The sequence below is a fragment of the Mycetomoellerius zeteki genome, unplaced genomic scaffold, assembly GCF_001594055.1.
Source record: "Mycetomoellerius zeteki isolate Tzet28-1 unplaced genomic scaffold, Tzet1.0 scaffold155, whole genome shotgun sequence".
NCBI lineage: Eukaryota > Metazoa > Arthropoda > Insecta > Hymenoptera > Formicidae > Mycetomoellerius > Mycetomoellerius zeteki.
In genome coordinates, this window is record NW_017256500.1 from 2,824,712 (window position 1) to 2,845,035 (window position 20,324).

The 20,324-nt window shown below is 33.2% G+C and overlaps 1 protein-coding gene across 1 annotated transcript in view; it reads left to right on the forward strand.

Annotated features, from left to right (window-relative positions):
* bif (protein phosphatase 1-binding protein bifocal) overlaps nucleotides 1-20,324 on the forward strand; it is a 46,005-nt gene that overhangs the window by 14,435 nt on the left and 11,246 nt on the right. Inside the window, exon 2 of the mRNA XM_018445036.1 lies at nucleotides 11,858-12,031. Within this exon, the coding sequence (XP_018300538.1) occupies nucleotides 11,858-12,031 (174 nt within the window). The remainder of the gene's footprint in view (nucleotides 1-11,857; nucleotides 12,032-20,324) is intronic.

Sequence of the window (20,324 nt, forward strand, 5' to 3'; positions counted from 1 at the left end):
TTTTTGGTTGCGTTAGCCTATCCGCAATGTTAGTATAGGATTTCGATAGGCTAACACAACCAAAAATTGATTGATACAACCAATTAAAAATGCTATGCCATATTTTACCATCTAATTTGCTGCAGCAGCCAATCTTTTTTTCAGTGTATCGCTCCGAGAGAAATAATCATGGACGAATTTACTGATTGACAAATAAATCTCCAGCTTCGAGAAGTCTAGCCTATCATCAGCGCAGTAGAGATCGGACGAGCTAGAAAAGAGAGGGAGAAACTCGTAGATCGGTAACATTCCACGACATAATACGCGGATCTCTTCTCGTATATGGCCGTCCTAGAGTAGCAACCGGGACACCCAGTAGAGGAGCACACAAAGTCCGTTAGCATCCTTCAGGTACGCTTCTTCGCTTGGCCTTCTAAGGAACATCACATCACGCTTGAGCGAACGTTTTGCAATCGCGTTTGCAGCCACTATCGTACCGGCACGCAACGTACATTACAGCGGACACGACTTTGTTTTTATATTCATTAAATATTTATATGTTCCCTAATTTCTTTTCTATACAGTTGAAAGGATCATATCTGCTAAGATAGAATTTTGCTGGTATCTCGATCAAATGTTATACACATTTAAAGATTTAAATTAATTGGTTGACCGTAATATTTGAAGCTAATTCAAATTCACTTCTTTAATATAATTACTTAAAAAAATGTATTACATTTATTTTATAATACAACTTTGATGATATTTTTTTGAATTTGGTACTCTTTTCTGGATTACATTAATTTCAGTGTATATAAATCGATGAAACCATTAAATGAGTAAATCTTACTTATAGAATTACAATTTTTATATATCTATTAAAGTGCTTCAATGTTTTATTAATTTAAGAAAATGTTCTATTGTTATAATTTTTGTTGTGGCAAATGTGAACCAAACGAATATTTCTTTTTGCTTAAAACCGGTTATTCCACTTGCGATGTAATTAACTGCCGTACGCACCAGTCTTTGAGATATTAGCCGGATTATCTTGCTTATAAAAGCAGTGATCTATAATAATTGAATTCGTGTATAACATTATTGCGCGTCCGGATATTCATTGGACAAATCATTAATTCGTTAACTAACTTTGTTTCGTAAGTATTCTTTAGATCGTGTCTGCAATTTACAATGTAGTTATTAAATACAGCGTACTTGTCCTGCACATAAATTGTTCGAATGTTCAGTTATACCGGTAATTCGATAACCTTAACATATATTTGTATGATTCATCGTGTATCATTTGGTAAAATTTTCTTCTGGATACTTAAAGATTTACAAGCATCCGTGAAATGTGAAAAATAAAATTCAATTTCTTATTTTTAAATAAAACATGTTAAAATATAATCGAATATTTCATGATGACATAATTTGAAAATATTGCGGAACCAGTTTATCAGAAAATCGGCTTTACACGTTTGGCTTTAACGGTTTGGCTGTCATTATATCTGTCAACACATTAGTCAAATATGACATAATAATGAAAACAATTTGATCTTCAATCTTTGGTTACCTCATTAAAGTACGGAATATTTTTATATACTTGTTAAAGCATGTAAAAAATTAATATACTCAAAACGCTCGGTCTGTCTGGAGTCACGTATTTGTTTATTTTCGCGTTTGAGTGACAGATCCCAGAATGGTCCGCACCTTTCGGCACCTGCTGCTACATCTTTTCCTACAAATTAGACTAATTAATTTCCGTGTGAATAAACCTGCTTCCTTTTTTGTCCCACCCCTCAAGACAAGACTTCACTGGATGACTTCGATTACGATGGTGAAATCTCCATCATGAACGGGCGTGAAAGGGTTTCCCCGGTGAAATTCAAGATGCCTGACCTCGTTTGACCTTGACCGAGCTCCATTCCTGCAAAGTGGCAGCAGGACTACTATCAATGTCCTGTATTATCTCTTATGATCGGTAATACTTTCGAATTCGCGAATTTATGTTGTGTTTATGAGTCACTTGTTTTGAAAGTGGTTTTAATAAAGATTCGGAAATCTTGCTGAAATTGGTTTTACGACTGCATTTTCTTAAAATTTACGCAACGTACTTTCAAAATTAAATTTATGTCACTTATGGTACAATAAGAAAACTGCATAAAAGTCCCACGTAATTGTTCTATAAAGAATTTGTATTTTTTTTTCCAAATAAAATATACGCGCGCGTAATTTACACATTATAAATCTTCACGTATGAACACAAAAATGAATATAAGGATTTAAACATATTAATTGAAAATTATTATTTAAATGTCAAGGATTTCTCTACATACCTATACAAAATTTACAAATACTTCAGAGTAGCAAATTGACTTAAAAGATGTCGTAAAATATTATTAAAAAAACTGTAGTTGTTAGTAGACAAGTCGTACGTTTTTACCAAACTATTATTTGTTTTAAAAAATACGTTGTCTTTAGATTCTCAGGTATATAGTTTAATTGAAATTTTATATTGATTCATTATATATCTGCTTCACGAAGTTTAAATTATTCGTGTCGATTACATATAGAAACAATAGACGCACTTGACGACTGCAAGAAGTTCGTAACATAACAGATGAACTTACGACAGACGAAGATACGTGACAAACAATGAGCAATAAAAACAACATCGATTGCTACTTGCTAATGTCGATTATCTACTTAATTAATACGCGATATCGTATATGCGACATCGAATGATTTATCAAAAGGTTAATCGAAGATGCGCGCAGAAACGCTTATATGGACGTCTTATAAGTTAGCGGAACAAAGTGAGCGGAATCGATTCTAACTAACATTTTTATTTGTTGCTCATTTGTTGCTCTGTCGGTTTATTTAAAAAATGATGTTTCGCTAAAGGAAGATTCATTTAGCGGAACAATACCTACAACAAAGCCAATCTACGCAGAAATAACGTAGGAATTTGTTGCTAATTTGTTGCTAATTTGTTGCTGCCGAAATATCTTTTTTTTTTATTTTCGTTGTTATTTACACTTTTTTAGTATGTAATGTATTAAAAAAAATGATATTTCGGCAGCAACAAATTAGCAACAAATTCCTACGTTATTTCTGCGTAGATTGGCTTTGTTGTAGGTATTGTTCCGCTAAATGAATCTTCCTTTTTAGCGAAACATCATTTTTTAAATAAACCGACAGAGCAACAAATTTTTTTTTTGGCAACTTTTTAGCAACAAATGAGCAACAAATAAAAATGTTAGAATCGATTCCGCTCACTTTGTTCCGCTAACTTATAAGACGTCTTATGTGGGCAGGATGAAACACGGCCTCTGTAGTGACGACGTATGAAAAAGCATAATTTTTTTTATAGACGACAGCAATAAACTGAAAGACGAGAAAGTCAACTGCGACTTCGCAGTAAACTTTGATCGGTTTGACCGAGCGTATTTAGGATGATTCATGTAAATTGATCCCTCGCTGACGTTACAGGCATTAATAAAGTTCATGGGCGGGAAGTAGTTCCGGTGACGACTGCGACTAAATATAGAATATGCATTGGAAAGAGTTTGGTTGTATCAATTGCAATTCTGATAGAAAATGGACAAATCAGAATTTTCTGATTGAATCTATTATAATTCTAATCTCCAAAATTCTGATCGATTTGATGAGAATCTTCTCGTTCATTTTCAACCAGAAATTTTTCTCAATGAGTCATTATAGTATAAAATATACTACGTTATATTTCATAAGATTGATAAAAAAAAATTTTTTTTTTTTTTTCAGAAAGAAATTTTATTATTCTTTCCTGAAAAGACATATTTTATTGTCATATTATCTGTTGTATTACCACAACAATTGTTTATATTTGTTAATTATTCAAATTAGTGTCAACATCAATTTAAAAAATATTTTTTTTAAATATAGAAGACTTCGCATCTCTTGATGTTATTCAATTTTCGACCTTGATTTAATATCTTTGATCAAATTAATTTAATAAAGAGTGGAACGATTTGTGATAGAATAGACGATTTTTAAATAATTATCGAGGATTAAAAGTTAAACGCTTTAAGAGACTAGAGTATGACCGACCATGAACCGGATCAGAAGTCGAGGGAGGAAATGAGCTCGTTGAGCGTTAGGAGGGTGAGCAGTAAAATCGAAAGGAAGTACGCGCATGAGAACGATTACACTATGCAGTAAGTTTCTGATAATTTTCAATTAGACACACCCCGACTTCGTACGCTTGCAACTTGAAATAATCAGGTAATCTGGGAGAGTTCATTTAACAAGTCTTACAATACGGTAACCTTCTTTTGTTGAGAATACTTTCTGCAGTTAACATGATCGTAACAATTTAGATCGATAGAGCATGATTGTGAGCAAGTAATATTTTTTGGATCTCTTGAATGATTATGTTGGGAGGGGATCAAAATAGCCTCCTGAGAACCGGAATTCCAACACTTCTAAGTATTGCATTTAAGCTGTCTATAAATAGAAAAATTTAAAATATATGGACATTGAGAATTGTATACATTAGTTTTATCCTCGATTGTATTATTATTGTTTTTAACATTTTAGTACCAAGTCTGTTGTACAGTTATAAATCAATTTAAGGTCTATATATTATGTGTGTCTTTCATAAATATATGTATTATCTAATTAATTTTGCAGCTAACTGTTAAAACCCGTTAAACTAATTTTTTTGCAATTACATAAAGTTTGTTCTAAAATTATAAAATATGTATTAACACCACTTATGTATAATTTAGTTATGAAATTTCTGTAACATTCTATTGTATATAATTTCAAACTATCGTCTTGATTGCAATCAGTGTTTCTTTTTTAATCTTCGCAATGTCTAGTTAAAAACAATGACTGTAGTGGAAATCTTGGTATTCTTTGAAATCTTGCAATATATCTTCACAACGAATTAAGATACATTTATGTTAGTTAACGCGTTTTAATGCCAATGAATTCATACTTCCTGTGCTTTTTACGGTTATATTGCAAATATTATTTCGTGTCTCGGGAAGATGATAGGATGTTTACGCGTCGATCCGCTCGCTGCACGTGCAAGCGTAACGCGTGCGTATAAAAGGCGTGCTCCTGCGTAGAGTGCGTTCACATGCGACCGTCAGGCGACAACCGATGGTCTATCCTCGTAGGTTCAAGGTCCACCTGCGGGAGTGATACTTCACTGCGGCCGGAATAATGGAAAGAACCGTCCTGGGAGTTTCTCATGGAGTCAGGGACCGCGTCTCCAGGTTCATTGCCGCAACTTCCCTCCTTTATTAATGCATTCTTCCGATGTCTCTTTAACCGGCATCTCGTTCTCTTGCGGTCACTTTAGCAACTGGCCAACTGCGTTGCTTATAAAACTGGTCCCGATCTCACGAGAAGTTCGTAGTTGGTTGCATGGTTACATATTACGCATTTTTTGACTAAAATTTTAAAATATCGAAGAAATAATTAAAATTATTTACCTACTTAACGAACGAATAAATAATTTATCGCGAGCGATTTCAAAGAATTTAAGTCAACCACGTGATTAAAAAAAAAGATTTAGTATATTGAAAAATAAATAGTTAATTACGTAACTCTACGTAATATCCGATCGCTTTTAGTAGATTGACGGATAAAAATTGTATTGTACCTCAATACAGTATAAGCTAGTAATGTGTCAAAATACAGGATTCACGTGTGTATCTTGTATCTGTACCTTTAGTTAATATTTCCGGAACTACTTCCGGGCCGACGTATCTATACTTTTAGAATAACCTTTATTAGTTTATTGACCTTGACATAAATCGAGTATTTTGTTCGAATTGAGCGTAACTTTTCTATAAAACTCTTTCTTCTCTGCTCTGATACGGTATCATGCACTTACGAGTATAAATACGGTAAAAGTAACGTAACGTCACCGCTCGCTGTAAGCGGATAATACATTTCAATCTGTGCCGAGACGAAGAGCATTATTGCCACCGAGACTAATTACTACCACGCGCGATCGACAGCTTACTTATAAGTCGTTCCGCATTAACGTTAATACCAACTTGTCAGATTTAATCCGCCCATTTGCCTAGGTGTAATACGAGATTATACGCTAGACATTGAGTTCGCAGTTTTTCTCATAATACTTTATCCGCAGGAATTACGTGCGTAATGAATCCGACGCATTAATCTGCAGTTAGCAGTCTGGCGGGAATATAGCACGTTGCATTTTTCTTGCTTTGCAATCAATCACGAACAATTACTAATCTAAAATCTACTGATCTACGTGCAGATAGAAAGTTTACACCTGAGTCAATGAATCTTTTTCTTTGTATTCAAGTCACACAATTACTGAGTGAGGACAACAGATGCAATATATATATTAATATAATTATTAATATTTTACTTTGCTATAAATAGCAAAATAAAAAAGGTCATTTAAAAGTTAAGCATGGAAATTAATGGACAGAAATAATACAGGGGTTTATAATATAACCGGATAGGAAGTAATTCCTTGTAGGAAAATAAATTGAAAGTGTAGGATAAGCTTTTTTTGTCGAAAATAATTATATTAACACATAAAATTTAAAACTAAAAATTACTTTAGGAGAAGTAGAAGATAGAAAGATATTAATCAGAGTCTATGCGTAATTTGACGAACACAACTTTGCTTATGGCAGCAGGGATAACATTTCCAACAAATTTTCTTTTAATAAAATGAATAAAATTTAATTATTTGTCACATTTTCCTTAATCCTACCACTCGTAATGTCATATGGACGTTACATAAACGCTGTTAAACATTTATACAGTTTCTTTTCACAAAGCGCATCTTCATTAAGTGCACGCATATTCTCTCAACATGATATTTAAACTTAATTTTCTCGAAAAGCCTCAAACGAAACGAATTCTGTACTTCCGACTTATTTTTGTGCAAGAAATCATCTCTTCCCTCCCCTTATCTGATTGTATTATAGGTTTGTTCCTAACCTGTATATTAAATATGGAGAGTTTAAGAAAACGAAATTACATGATTCGGCACAATTTTGAATCATCCTCGGATCACAGAAACAGCAAAAGACCGGGTTACAAAGAAAAGTAAGACGTTTTTTGTAACCCGGTCTTCTGCTGTTTCTGCGATCTGAGGATGGTTTAAAATTTAGCCGAAACATGTAATTTCGTTTTTTGTAAACTCTCTACATTTAATATCATTTCTGCCGATTAATTTCCGTTCTTAACTCTTATGTGCCCTTTTTTATTTTTTTGTCAAGAATTTTTGTTATTGTTATTTAATTTACTATTCAAATTTGCAACATTGAATTTACAATTCAATGTTGCAAATTTATCAATAGCGGCTTAACAAGATGAGCTATAACAAGTATCAAACAGAATAAAAGGATATCTCATCTGAAGTGTTGTGCACTTTCTCTCGATATATGTTTTGATGAACATTCGAAAGTTCATCAAATTATTCTTATAATTAGTCTTTTAGAGACGATCAATAAAATATTTGGATAATCAAAACAAAACAGAGTTCTCTAAAATCCAATTAATAGCTTTGCGTGAATAAAATTGCATTTTCTACTCATATGAATTCAGTAGTCTTAATTGAAAGTTTTTTTTTTATATTAAAAATTTTCCGATATCTTATTGTTCAAAATCTGTTATTCGATCGGAGATTTCTATATTCCAGAGAAAGTGACTTCTGAGATTTTATATGAATATTATCTCTCTAAAACTTCCGCAAATTACAGATTTTGTCAAAGTACGTATCGGGCAAGGAAATAATAGACTTCCGACACGGAATCGCTACATATTTGTTCGCTTATCTCGTTTCACCGACATATGGCATCGGCACGCCATGTTTTATATTCAAATACAGATATTATGTTGCTCGGCCTCGATCGTTGCTCGTCCGTAATGCGGCTGCGTCTTATGATCCGTGACCGCATTTTTCTCTCGATTAACGAACGTTCAACCCAAATCGTCGTGCGACACGATGGAGAGGCAGATTACCACAAAAAAATCACTTTCGAAAATTGTTGATCGCCGTGCGATCCTCCGGCGGCGATCGTCGCCGGAAGTAGACCGGAAATCGGCCGTCCTGCCGATGTAAGACCATTCGATTTCACACGAGGATCTCCGCCGTGTGAACGTGGAATTAACCGAAAGTTTCGCGCAAGTATATTATAATATATATCGTCACCAAAACACAAAATATTGAAAGTGATAAAGATATACCTATATTGATATTAATGTAATATACGTAACGTGATACAGACATGATATCTTTTCTTTAAAGTTTTTAGAATAAATCTCATTGTAAAGAGTGAAATCTTACCCTTAAAGATTAAAAATTAAGCTACCATTTCGAGACTCGCTCAATTTTCACTCTTTAGAGTGAGATTCCATTCCAAAGAATTTAGAGAGTTGACATACTATTCCGAAAACGATTATCATTTTTGTATCAACTATACACACAAATAATTTTTTATTTAAAAATCAAATATCTGCATTTTAAAAGTACCTATATTTTTTAGAAGATTAATGGTTCTTTAATAATGTATTTTTTATTAAATATACTTGTGTTCTTTTAATTATCTCTACAGTTTAACAGTATTATTTTACATTTTTAATATTTTGAAAATAGCACTTCACGCAAACAAGAATAAATGTGACGTTTCTCGAAGGAACGAAACATATGTCCGCGGACGACAGATGTCAGATAATTCTAAAGTCCGCGACAAAGTTGTGGCGTTTCTTTCGCATATCCTGTTTCGCGCGAAGGAATTCACTCGATCGAAGAGAGGCAGCCCGGGAGCAGGCCCTCCCTCGAAGGACAGCTCGAACCGAGTGTTTATCCATATTACCTTGTATCACTCACGTTTCCCTCTTTTCTTCGACTCGGCAGGATGTCCCATTCATGAGTCTTGAAAGACAGTAATCGTAATGACCGACTGACGTCTCGCGTGAATATAACCGTCGCGGTCGTCACGGCACGTTCGAAAGCACGATCGAATCGTCTGCAGTTAACATCTCCATTGTTAACAAAAGGAGAAAAATAACGCAGCAGCACAGGTTCCCCGTTTTACCTCCTCCCCCCCTCTCACAAGATCACTTCGGGAATAATTTGCAATTGTACGCGGAGAAAATATCACGAGAGAAAATATCGCAGACTGTAATTTGTACATGCAACAAAAATATTTTTTCGAATAATTTTTTTTTTCGGACTGTGATGACACATTTTATGTTCCGTTGGAAAACGAGTTCTTCATTTCTTATTTTCCATATAGAAAAATAAATAAAGATACAGTGTATGTGAAGATAGCGTCTCACTTGGTGGAAACTTATTAAATAATGAAAGTTCTGAGTTTATTTTCAATAGTTCTATAGTTCTATATAGGATAAATAAATAGTTCCGGCCATTAAAGCCAAGAAACCCAAAATTCAAAATAAGACGCCAAGTTCACACAGGACCAACTCCGTCTAAAAAGGTTTCCAGCCACAGTTTCTTATAGGATTTGAAAAGATACATAGTTCTACAAAGAGTTCTAACACCTAACATTGTTATTTTGATTATTAAACAATTTTTTTCACTAAAAAATAGTCTTTAGAAAGAACGAAGATGAGACGCTGTCCGATTTCAAAGAGTTCTGTTAATTTTATGGTACTTTTCGTATAGTTCTGAATGCATCCTAACGCATTCCGAATAGTTACGGTGATATAAATAATTTGTTAATTTTTTAAACAATCTTTATCACCCGAGGACGGCGCCTTTCAAAGTATATGTGTGAGACGCTGGCCGATTTAGTGAAAAAAATTATTTAATAATCAAAATAACAATGTTAGGTGTTAGAACTCTTTGTAGAACTATGTATCTTTTCAAATCCTATAAGAAACTGTGGCTGGAAACCTTTTTAGACAGAGTTGGCCCTGTGGGTGTGAACTTGGCGTTTCATTTTGAATTTTGGGTTTCTTGGCTTTAATGGCCGGAACTATTTATTTATCCTATATAGAACTATAGAACTATCGAAAATAAACTCAGAACTCTCATTATTTAATGAGTTTCCACCAAGTGAGACGCTATCTTCACACACACAAAGATGCAGGAGATGCGGATCATGTGCTTGGATGTCTTCCTTCACAGTCTTTACTTCTAAGAAGCGAAGGAAAGGTATTCCCAGTATCTACTTATATGAATTTATTCACATTATTCACATTATTCAACTTGTCATAAGTAAGCCTGATGAAAAAGTAAAAAATAATTAATATAAGCATTTTTTTGCACGTACAAATCAATTTTTATAAATATACATCACGTGATTACGAAACATAAGGACAGATTATATTTATCGGAGAGACATTTTCCAAGAGAGAAAAGATTAATGATTACATTATTTCGCATAATTGTTACTATAGAGCACATTTGATTTAAGGCACGAATAATGAACAATCTGTATGTCGACAATTTTTGTATAAAATTTTAAATGATGATCTTCCAAAAAATGGAATAAAATCTAATGACGGATATCGCCGTTTAGTTTCCATGAGCGAAAGCTTGAGGAAGCTGTTTGATAAATACACGCGAACTATAAATTAGTTGCTGTAAGTTTCATGTACGTTAACTTAAATGTGGGTTATATATATATATATATAGGAAAAGGTGGGTTTTTTTAAGTAAACTCTCTGCATATTTTCACGCGGGAACAACTTTCCTGAATCGCCGCGGGAGTTTCTCGAGTCATAGAGGATTGCGTATTTGCATGTGCGCTTATTTACATATGCGCTCGAGTCCAACATGAACGCACGTCCTAGTTTACTAAAATCTTAGGATTTTGCATTCGTAAATGGAAGGAATTTACATATGTGACCCACGAAAGAGTCGATTTCAAACAACATCAATAATTCTGTTTATAGTAGCATCGAAAATCAAAATAACGAGGCATTTATCGTTTCATTAAATTGTCGTTAAATTGAGAATTAAACAAGAAAGAAAATTATTTTACAGATAAAATATAATGCTGCATATCATGCATACAAATTTCTTTTCATAGGAGTAATAGCCTAAAATCGCTTATTGAGTTTTAATTGCAAGTGAAATTTTTAATAAATTATCACCCCCATTAACTTGGACCCCCCACCATCGAAAATCAAATTCGCGATAGGTCAAAAATTTAGTGCTCTTTATTTGCTAATTATTTGCTAAAAAAAATTATTTTTGCTCCAGCGGTTTACGAGGAAAAAAGAAACAAATGAGGGGGGGGTCCAGGTTAAGATAAAGCTGGACCCTCCATACTGAAAAAAATAGATCCAGTGGGGTTACAAAAAAAACCCCCCCATTTGTTTTTTTTCCTCGTAAACCGCTGGAGCAAAAATTTTTTTTTAGCAAATAATTAGCAAATAAAGAGTACTAAATTTTTGACCTATCGCGAATTTGATTTTCGATGGTGGGGGGTCCAGGTTAATGGGGGTTAAATTATCCGTCTTTAGACAGATTTTAATTTAAATACAGAGATATAAAATTAAATATTAATATGTTAGTAAATAATATTTTGAAAAACAAATACCTCATACTTAATTAATTTTTAATACCTCATACTTAATTAATTATTAATGAAATGACACTGTTAATCAAAATTATTCATATATTTGTGAAAAATTGAACATGATATTGAAATAATTACGTTTTATTATATCATGTGTAAAGAATAATTACATAAAATTTTTAAATTTTTGGTAAATATAAGAAATATATATGTCATAAGATGTATTTGAGACGTCTGCATGTTTCGTTTGCCTTTCTTAAGTTATATGACGTTTCTATATAATAATGTTCTTTTCGAAACTCATTCTGATGTTCTACTATCATTAATGCTTTTTGTTACAGGTTGGTGATGGTGGCATTATAATGCTCGATGCTACTTTAGATGCCTCTACGACCGACGATGCTGAGTGGGAAATCTCTGGGGGTCCACCGTCGCCCTGCGACGTGTCGTTTCTCAACGATAATGTTCTCATCAATGGGCGGAGCAACCTCTCGAGGACGCCACGAAATCATAAGGTGAGTGAACTTGCGCCTTGATTATCTAGTTTTTCCAGGCGACGCTTTGTTCGAAATAGGTTTCATAGAGAGAAAAAGTTACATCGTAATTGAGTCAATATTTAAGCATAATATTACTCACATAATTATATTTCTTTATTTTTAATCGTATTAATTTTTATAGCAAATAATTCCAATAATTAACATGTCTCTTAAAAAGAATATCATTTAAGAAAACCAATTATATATAATATTCTACAATAAATTCATCTCATGAAATTTAAAAGTACGGACATACACATCTTTAAGAAACATCGGAAATGAAAGTTCGAGTAAATTATGAGAACGTTCAATCATGACATCTTTATCATATACTATATGTATATGCAAATAGTAATTCAGTGACAAGCCGGTTTTGAAATTTTTTACCTTACGTTTCAATGAAGAAGTTAAGAGTAAGACGTCAGTAGAGATTAACAGAATAGCAAATAAGAAAGCGTAACATGTCATAACCGTAAATAACTTCGAAGTCATTTAAAAACCAGGTTATTTATTTAAATCGTGTTAATACAAAAAATCTTATCAGGGTCATTTATTTTGATTACCGATTAGGCACGGTGTTACGTCTATCTAATCTAATCAACTGCACCGCCATTATTCACAGGATCGTGACCCGGCTACCTTACTAAATCAAAAAGCGCATAGCGTAATATTACTTTCAAGATCGCTCGCGTGGCGTGAGAAAATCTGCCTCGTGAATCATTCGTGAGATCGGACGCACAATGTGCCCGCGTCCAACTCCCACGTGGTCCAAGGAAATTTTTTCTCCTCAATGGGAGGAAAGAGAGAGGCTCTAATCCGTGCCATCACGTAATATATTTTTGGCGTGATGACAAACGTCGGTTTCACGCCTCTCGGCGCCAGAAACACTGAGTTTGTTCCGCTTACATGCGGCCTACTGACGGAAACGTTCTTCGCCCGCGGATAATAAGAGAAAAGATCATGTATCTTGTGGAAAAATTTATTGGTGTCATTCTACATTTATATGTTGATAAAATTAATAAGACTTTTGATTCTGATTATTTAAAATAAACAATAATATATATATAAAGGAATATTAAAAAATATATATTTTTATATTTAAAGATTATTCTCTCTTATACGTAAAAATGAAAGTTAGTCACGTGCTTTGTATGGCCCTATTAACATGAAAAACTCTCGACACCGTTCCTACACTGGAATTCCCAGGATTGTCTTGTTTTCGAAATATCATCCAATCTTGGTATGTGCCTACATACATTTAATTAGACATTGCACGTTTTTTGCGTAATTTGATATCTGTTAATTCCGGTTATCATTCAACGGAGCTTGTATTTTATTTGAAATAGTAATAAGATATGAACTTTTTGCTCAGTATTTTTTTTCTTAGGCATTAAAGTCTGAATATCTATATCTTAAGATTATGCGCGACGTATAATTTATTATATCAGCGCTAAAATATCAAATATGTGCGTCGTGTCGAACTACGTCGTGATAGGAAATTAAGATCTTTTCGCGCAGGGTAATTTCGATGTAATCTATTACCGATCGACGGCAGGCAGATAAGCGAACAAAGCGTCGTTTATAAAAGATGTAAGATACCTACGTAATATACGGGAAATGGTTGAACTGCAATAATGCACGATGCATACATGTAATATAGACCCTTGTACCGATAACATATCGCTGGATTTAACATCATGTTCCACAGAACTCAAATGTATAATATTGATATTTATACCGAGAGTGCAACGATATGTATATTTCATGCAGCTACCATATATCACCCTGGACAAGGTAATATACACGATTTTAAGCGGAAATATTAGCGTGAAATGACGAATTTGTGAAACAACTCACGGAACTAAAATTTGGGTTTGAATGCGATTTGAATGTCAATGTCAATTAGCTGGCTAAAATTAACTGATGGAAAGAAAATAAATATTGGCGTACACGTATAATTAAATTGTAACGAGATATCTTAATTATCAACAATCTTTTCTAAAGTTATATTCAAATGTCCACGATAATTAATATTTATATCATGTCGCAGTATTTCATTAACTTTTTTGATACCGCTTTTTTCGCTGGCATATAAAACTGCGATTATAGTATACTTTTTCTAAGAGATGCGATTATATATCTTTCATATATTTTTTATTATAAATATTAATCTGTTAATATTTATAATAACATAATATTAAATCCATTATTTTATTTTCACATCTTTTCCTGTTTTAGTTTTAAAATAATATAATTCTCACACACACACAGGATTGCTTGTAACAATTGACAATTGTTGTATCTTAATTTATATGATCTAAAACAATTGTCTACTATTCTATTATTTTAACATTGATTCAAACATCACAATTTTATATATCGCAATATAACTTTCGTAACATACATTACCAAGAATTGTAATTACGTTCTCAATGAATATATTTCGCGGGCATCTATAATCTAAATCTCTAATAATCCTTAATTAGGTCTAGCAATTCTTGCGGAATTTTCAATAGTTTGTATTAAATCATGAAAAATGCAATCATTTTCATCTATAACCATCAGGCGTTTAACTCCATTCGCGGCTTTCTCACGCGATCGCGCGTTGATTTGACGTCGCGATGGAAGGTATTTTGTTACTAACACCGATAAAATACCAATTTGTAAGTAAAAGTATCGTGTCCGCGGGCCCCAGCAATGATTTTCGAGCGCCTCGTCGACCAAGTTAATCTACCGTGTATCATGGGAAAAACGTCGGTGAACAATTCCGCCGGATACAATTCCTTGATACAGCAAACGCAAAAAATAAGTCATAAAAAACCCATCACAAGAATAAGTATCTCGAAAAAAATAAATATCTACAGGAATCATCCACACTTAACTGACGTAATCAGTATTATTTCCTGCCAAATGTATTTTTCTTTTAAGAGCCTTTCTTTGGCCACATTTTTGCTTAGCCAATTTGTAATTGAGATTTCCTTAATAAACGTCTGATTACGCGGTTTTCTCGTAAATCTTTTATTTTTTACATTAAATATCAAATGGCAACCCAAATTGTACATCTTTTAAGCCTGAAATTATTCGTATATAGATGAGATCTCGTTATTCATATTTTTAAAATTTAACTCTCTTCAATTTCACGTTTTTAATCTATTATACATTAAGTGCTGATGCGTGTCATAGCATTCCTACTTAAGGAGAAATCTATGACATTGACCGAGGAATTCATACATAAAGGCAAATGCCGACAGCTCTGGAGCACTCTGTTTTATATTGCCCATTGTGCTTTCTTACACAATCTCGCTATTCGTCTCGGGAGAGTTGATATTTCCTGGATCGCACGACAGACGCTGCGTCATGTTCTCTCTGGATTTATTTCAGTGTTCGTACACCGTGTCGGATTGATGGAAACGCTGGAATAACCGATCGCGCGTTATGCGCGACGCGGAATTCCTTTTCGTGAGTTATCGGTGGAATGAGTCCCAGTTAGAAAATCCACGGGCATTGCTCTTGGATCAACGATTCAGACAAGAATTTAGTCGCACGTTCGTCGTGCATCAAGAAAGACAAAAAATTTGAGTTACACGGGAAAGATTGAGATTAAGAAGGGGAGCTTCATTTGACTTCAAACGCATAATTAGAATTCTGCTTTTAAAAATTTATATGTTGACATTTAATTAACATTTGACCTGCCGAAGGAATTTCAAACAACATCGTGGAATTTATATTGCTTCTTTTATTCTCGAATATTGTTAGAAACGTTTATAAAATATTTGTGATTAATTTTTTTAACAAATAGATTGAATATAAGTATATTGCGCGCAATTCGAATATTTGACAGATGAAATCATTTATGTTGTTGATTCATGAATTTTAACATTTAAAAAATTCTCCAAAAAATATAAATAGTTAAATATTTCTAAAATAAAATAAATATTTTAATTAAAGATGTATTTAAGATACAATTGAAATGTAGTTTCAACATACTTTTCTTAAAAGCATGTCTAAAGAATTACTTGCACATATTTGCTATCGTCTTTGCATATCTTGCGCTCTCGCAGCAGGAAACTCGTTCCTCTTACTTCTGCATTACGTCTTAATTTTATTGTACTTTAGTTGCGATACGATTTAATGCCGTTGATGCTTTCGAGATTAGCGCTTATTTTGCATCTCCAAGTCTAACACAAAAACTCGTAACAGTATTGAAGAATATATTCGACAAATAGCTAGTATTTTATATATAGATATTTCCACAATCTTGATTTCACAATGTCATAATACTTTCTTATATTTATCGATATTTATATCAATAGTTATATCTTATTTATATACACTCTTTGTTATATACACACTTCTTATATAAAATCTTTGAATTGAAATTTAATGCTAAAGAATAACAATTGAACCAGCATTGAAAAAAAGTGGTTCAATTGTCAATTTTTAAGAGTGAGATTTCACTCTTTAGAGTTAGATTTCATTCCAAAGATTTTAGAGTGTAATTGTTATAATTTCTGGTGAATGGAAAATTTGATTACGATTTTATTTCGTCAAAATGGAGAAGAGATAAAATTATAAAAGTATACAAAGAGATGAATCCAAATCTTTTTGCACGCATATATTTGATTTGTTCTTTGCGAATGTTTTTCTTAAGAACACAAAAGAACGTCACTAAAATTTCGAGATTTTCTTCTCTCCTTCTCCAGTTTGTTGCGGCATATCGGGACAATACAAGCTTTACGATTCACTCTGTATTGCGGTTCATTCTGTGCGTCTCGCAGTTTCACTTCGCCAACAAATTCACTTTGACGGCTGATACTTATCCCGCACCGCCGATAATAAATCTTCTTTGCGCGTTGGCTGCGCTGGAAAATCCGGGACAAAGGGAGCGGCCCTACGAGACCGATTGACTTAAGGGAGACGTACAGTCAATGACACAAGAACGTTGTCAGTAATTCTCTGATGAAAGGAACAGAGTATGTTAAAAATTAAAGTTATATTTTAAAAATTATATATGCACTAAAATACATTTACTTAATATGGCGTCCATTCATTATTATTTATTATAGCTTGACCAGCATACATGATGTCCGTAAGATTTTCGGTCACAGTTTATTTGAGCGAAGACTTCCAAATCTCTTCCGAATACCATACCGAGATAGTTGCTTCAAAGTAAATATTCGTTTTTCTCTTGGAGCTCCATCTTCATGATTGATTAGATATTTTCAGTCGGATTTGCGAAGATTGAGAGGGCCAATCCATCGTGACGGTATTATTTTCGCATTTCTACTGTGTGCACAAGTTGCTTCGATGTTTCGAATCGTTGTCTACTTGCAATCTCCAATTGCGATTATTTCGACCGAACCACATTGAGAAAAATTTCTTGTTGAAAAGGAACGAATTAGGAGATTTTAATCATTAATCAAAATTCTGATTATCTTAACTAGAATTATAATAAATTTTACTAATAAAAAATTCTGATTTGTTCATTTTCAATCAGAATTTCAATACAATTAAATTCTTTCCAGTACACTTTTCTACAAATCTTAATAATGATTTTTTATATATTTGCAACATTTGCTTGGCATTGAGAGTTTCAGTAAAAACATCATGCAAAACATCGAAACCTCATTTACAAAAACAATCCCAAACATGAATTTTTAGAGGGTTCTTAACCGTGCGTTAGATGAAGAGTTATCCGCGTAAAATCACGCATGGGAATATAATATGAATCCATGTTCAAACGGAAGATTTTTCAGAAAAGATAATATTGTAAAAATCACGATTCATATTTTTCTATGCTTAACTTTTAGAAGAGGTTTTCAACTTCGTGCGATTTTACAGTCGGCAGCTTCCAAATAATGTTTATAACAATTATATATTGCGCAGGCTAACATTTACTCTTTTTCTTGTCAATATTTTTGTACTTGACGCAATGTATAGTTAGATGTTCCATAAACAGTTTATGTCCGTTTCTACCAGTGTAGATTAACTTTAATCTTGGTTTAACTTATTTTTTATCAATAATAAACGATTACTTTTTATCTTTTTATAGTTCTAAGAATTAGAAAATGATAAAGAGTAAATTAAATCGAGATTATAAAGTTAATCTACACAGTTGGAAAAAATGTGTTGAATTTAACATAAATCGCATGTCCCAAACTCAAATTTTTGAGTTAATTTTACACAAAATGAATATGTTAGAAGGTAACACAAATATTATGTAAGAGAATAAATACAAAGAAAGATAACATCGACACAGTTTGTAAACATACGTGGGAACATTTTTTTTTTCAGAAAATTAACATTTATGATATGTTAAATTAACACATATTTCATTCATTTATCTTAGAATTTATGTTTTAAAACATATTATTTTTATGTTACTTGTTCACTTACTCATAAATTGTGTCAAAATGACACTAAGAAACATTGAATATTAATTTCACAAAATATCTTTAAATAACATAATCGCATTGTGTTAAATTAACACTCGAATATGTTAAAAAATTCAACACAAACGTGAGTGGACCGTTTCCAACACAAATACACAAATTTTTTTACTGTGTACATTTGTACAAATGGGCGTTAATAATCCAATTGTCCTCTTTTTTTGCAGTGAGAAACGCTTCTTATCCCTCTCAGGAAACTCATTGACATTGCATCTCTTTATATCTGTTTACCCACTTTCCTTATAAAGTTCTTTGATTTTTTTCATGTAACATGCAGCCGCTGAGAACATCATTCTTAGCCCTTTTAAGTGTGTACACAAAAACACGGTCTCATATCTAGCTACATTGTAACGACTAGCGTTACAATATTATGCTCGTTTTTTCTTAAAAGTGCAGACTACTACGAAATAATAGTGAGTATTATGAAACACGTAATAGTAAAAATGTAACATACAATGTATCTTACAGTCATCTTTTTTAATCCTTTGCAGTCTGCTGACGCCACAGTGCCATTGCATAAGACCATCAGTCTTATTAACAAACACATACAACTATTAATCGTTATTAAAGTTAATCGTTATAGATAAAAACTAAAAAAAACACAAAGCTCTTTAACTTTAAAAAGTGTTTTTATGTTGGCACGTGTTTATGGTAAAAAAAATACGCGGCTCAATTCATATCAACGGTTTGTTTGAATCAGCATGGTTTGTTTTAGTCAGATGGTGCAATAGTAGGTATAATAATTCATACATAGACCGTAAAGTATTAAACAATTACGAATCGGTCCATTTTTGAGACATTTCCCTTTCGCACAATGCTGACATTCTTGTGCCATTGATTGTACGTGAGAAACTTTCGGAAACGAGGACTTGTAACGAGACACGCGAGCGAGCAATTCTGAATTTTATGTTAAATTCGTTATGCAAGACGTTATGCTGGGGTAATGCAAGGGTAATGCACGGCTCGACGTCGCTTAACTTTTCTCTCACGCTATCGAGACCCGTGAAAAAAAAGCGTTCGTTTATTATCCGCATTCTTAAGTTAAAACTTTACGAATCATCTCTCAAGAGAGTGTCAGACCTGCTTCGGTGTCTCTCCTGCGAAACTACGATAATAACAGGTTGTTCGTGCAAAGGCGACAGTACTGTTTGCATAATGGATTTGTAAATTATTGTATCGACATAACCGGGGTGTGAGTCAACGTCGTTTTGTGAGTTTTACATTTCGCGAAAATGCAAATGAGCAAATGGAATATTTCATTACTTTGCATTATGCATTATGCATCGTGGAGAATTGGCAGTTGATGATTTCTGCCATCAAAAGCAAGTGGCAGACAATACAAAAAATCATGTTACGTAAGAGAGCAAAATCTTTTTTTTTTACTTGTCCTAATTCTCACGCAATCAAGAAATAGGAAGAAAATTACCCAGAAAAATTCTTATCCTATTATGATTTATCTCGACACTGTTATTTCTTGCTGTCAAAATGCCACGTATTTATGTTCGTTGCACATACATTTCGCGTATTTACGTTCGGTTGTTTTAGCGCTTGCAAAAATATCGAATTATATTCGTCGTAAGTGAACGGTAAATAAATTGAAAATTATTTAACTTGACACAATGTCAACAAAGTGTCTCTCGTTCACTTAAGGAACACGCAGAGGATTATCCTCTTCCGTCTCACGCACCGTCAACGACCGGCACCGTTGTCTTTCTTCATGTAAACGTGCCACCGGGCACAACTACATACCCACATCCGAGGCTTAGACATACGCTAGACAATAGTAGTTGGGATCACAGTAATAAAAGGTTCGCGACGCGTAA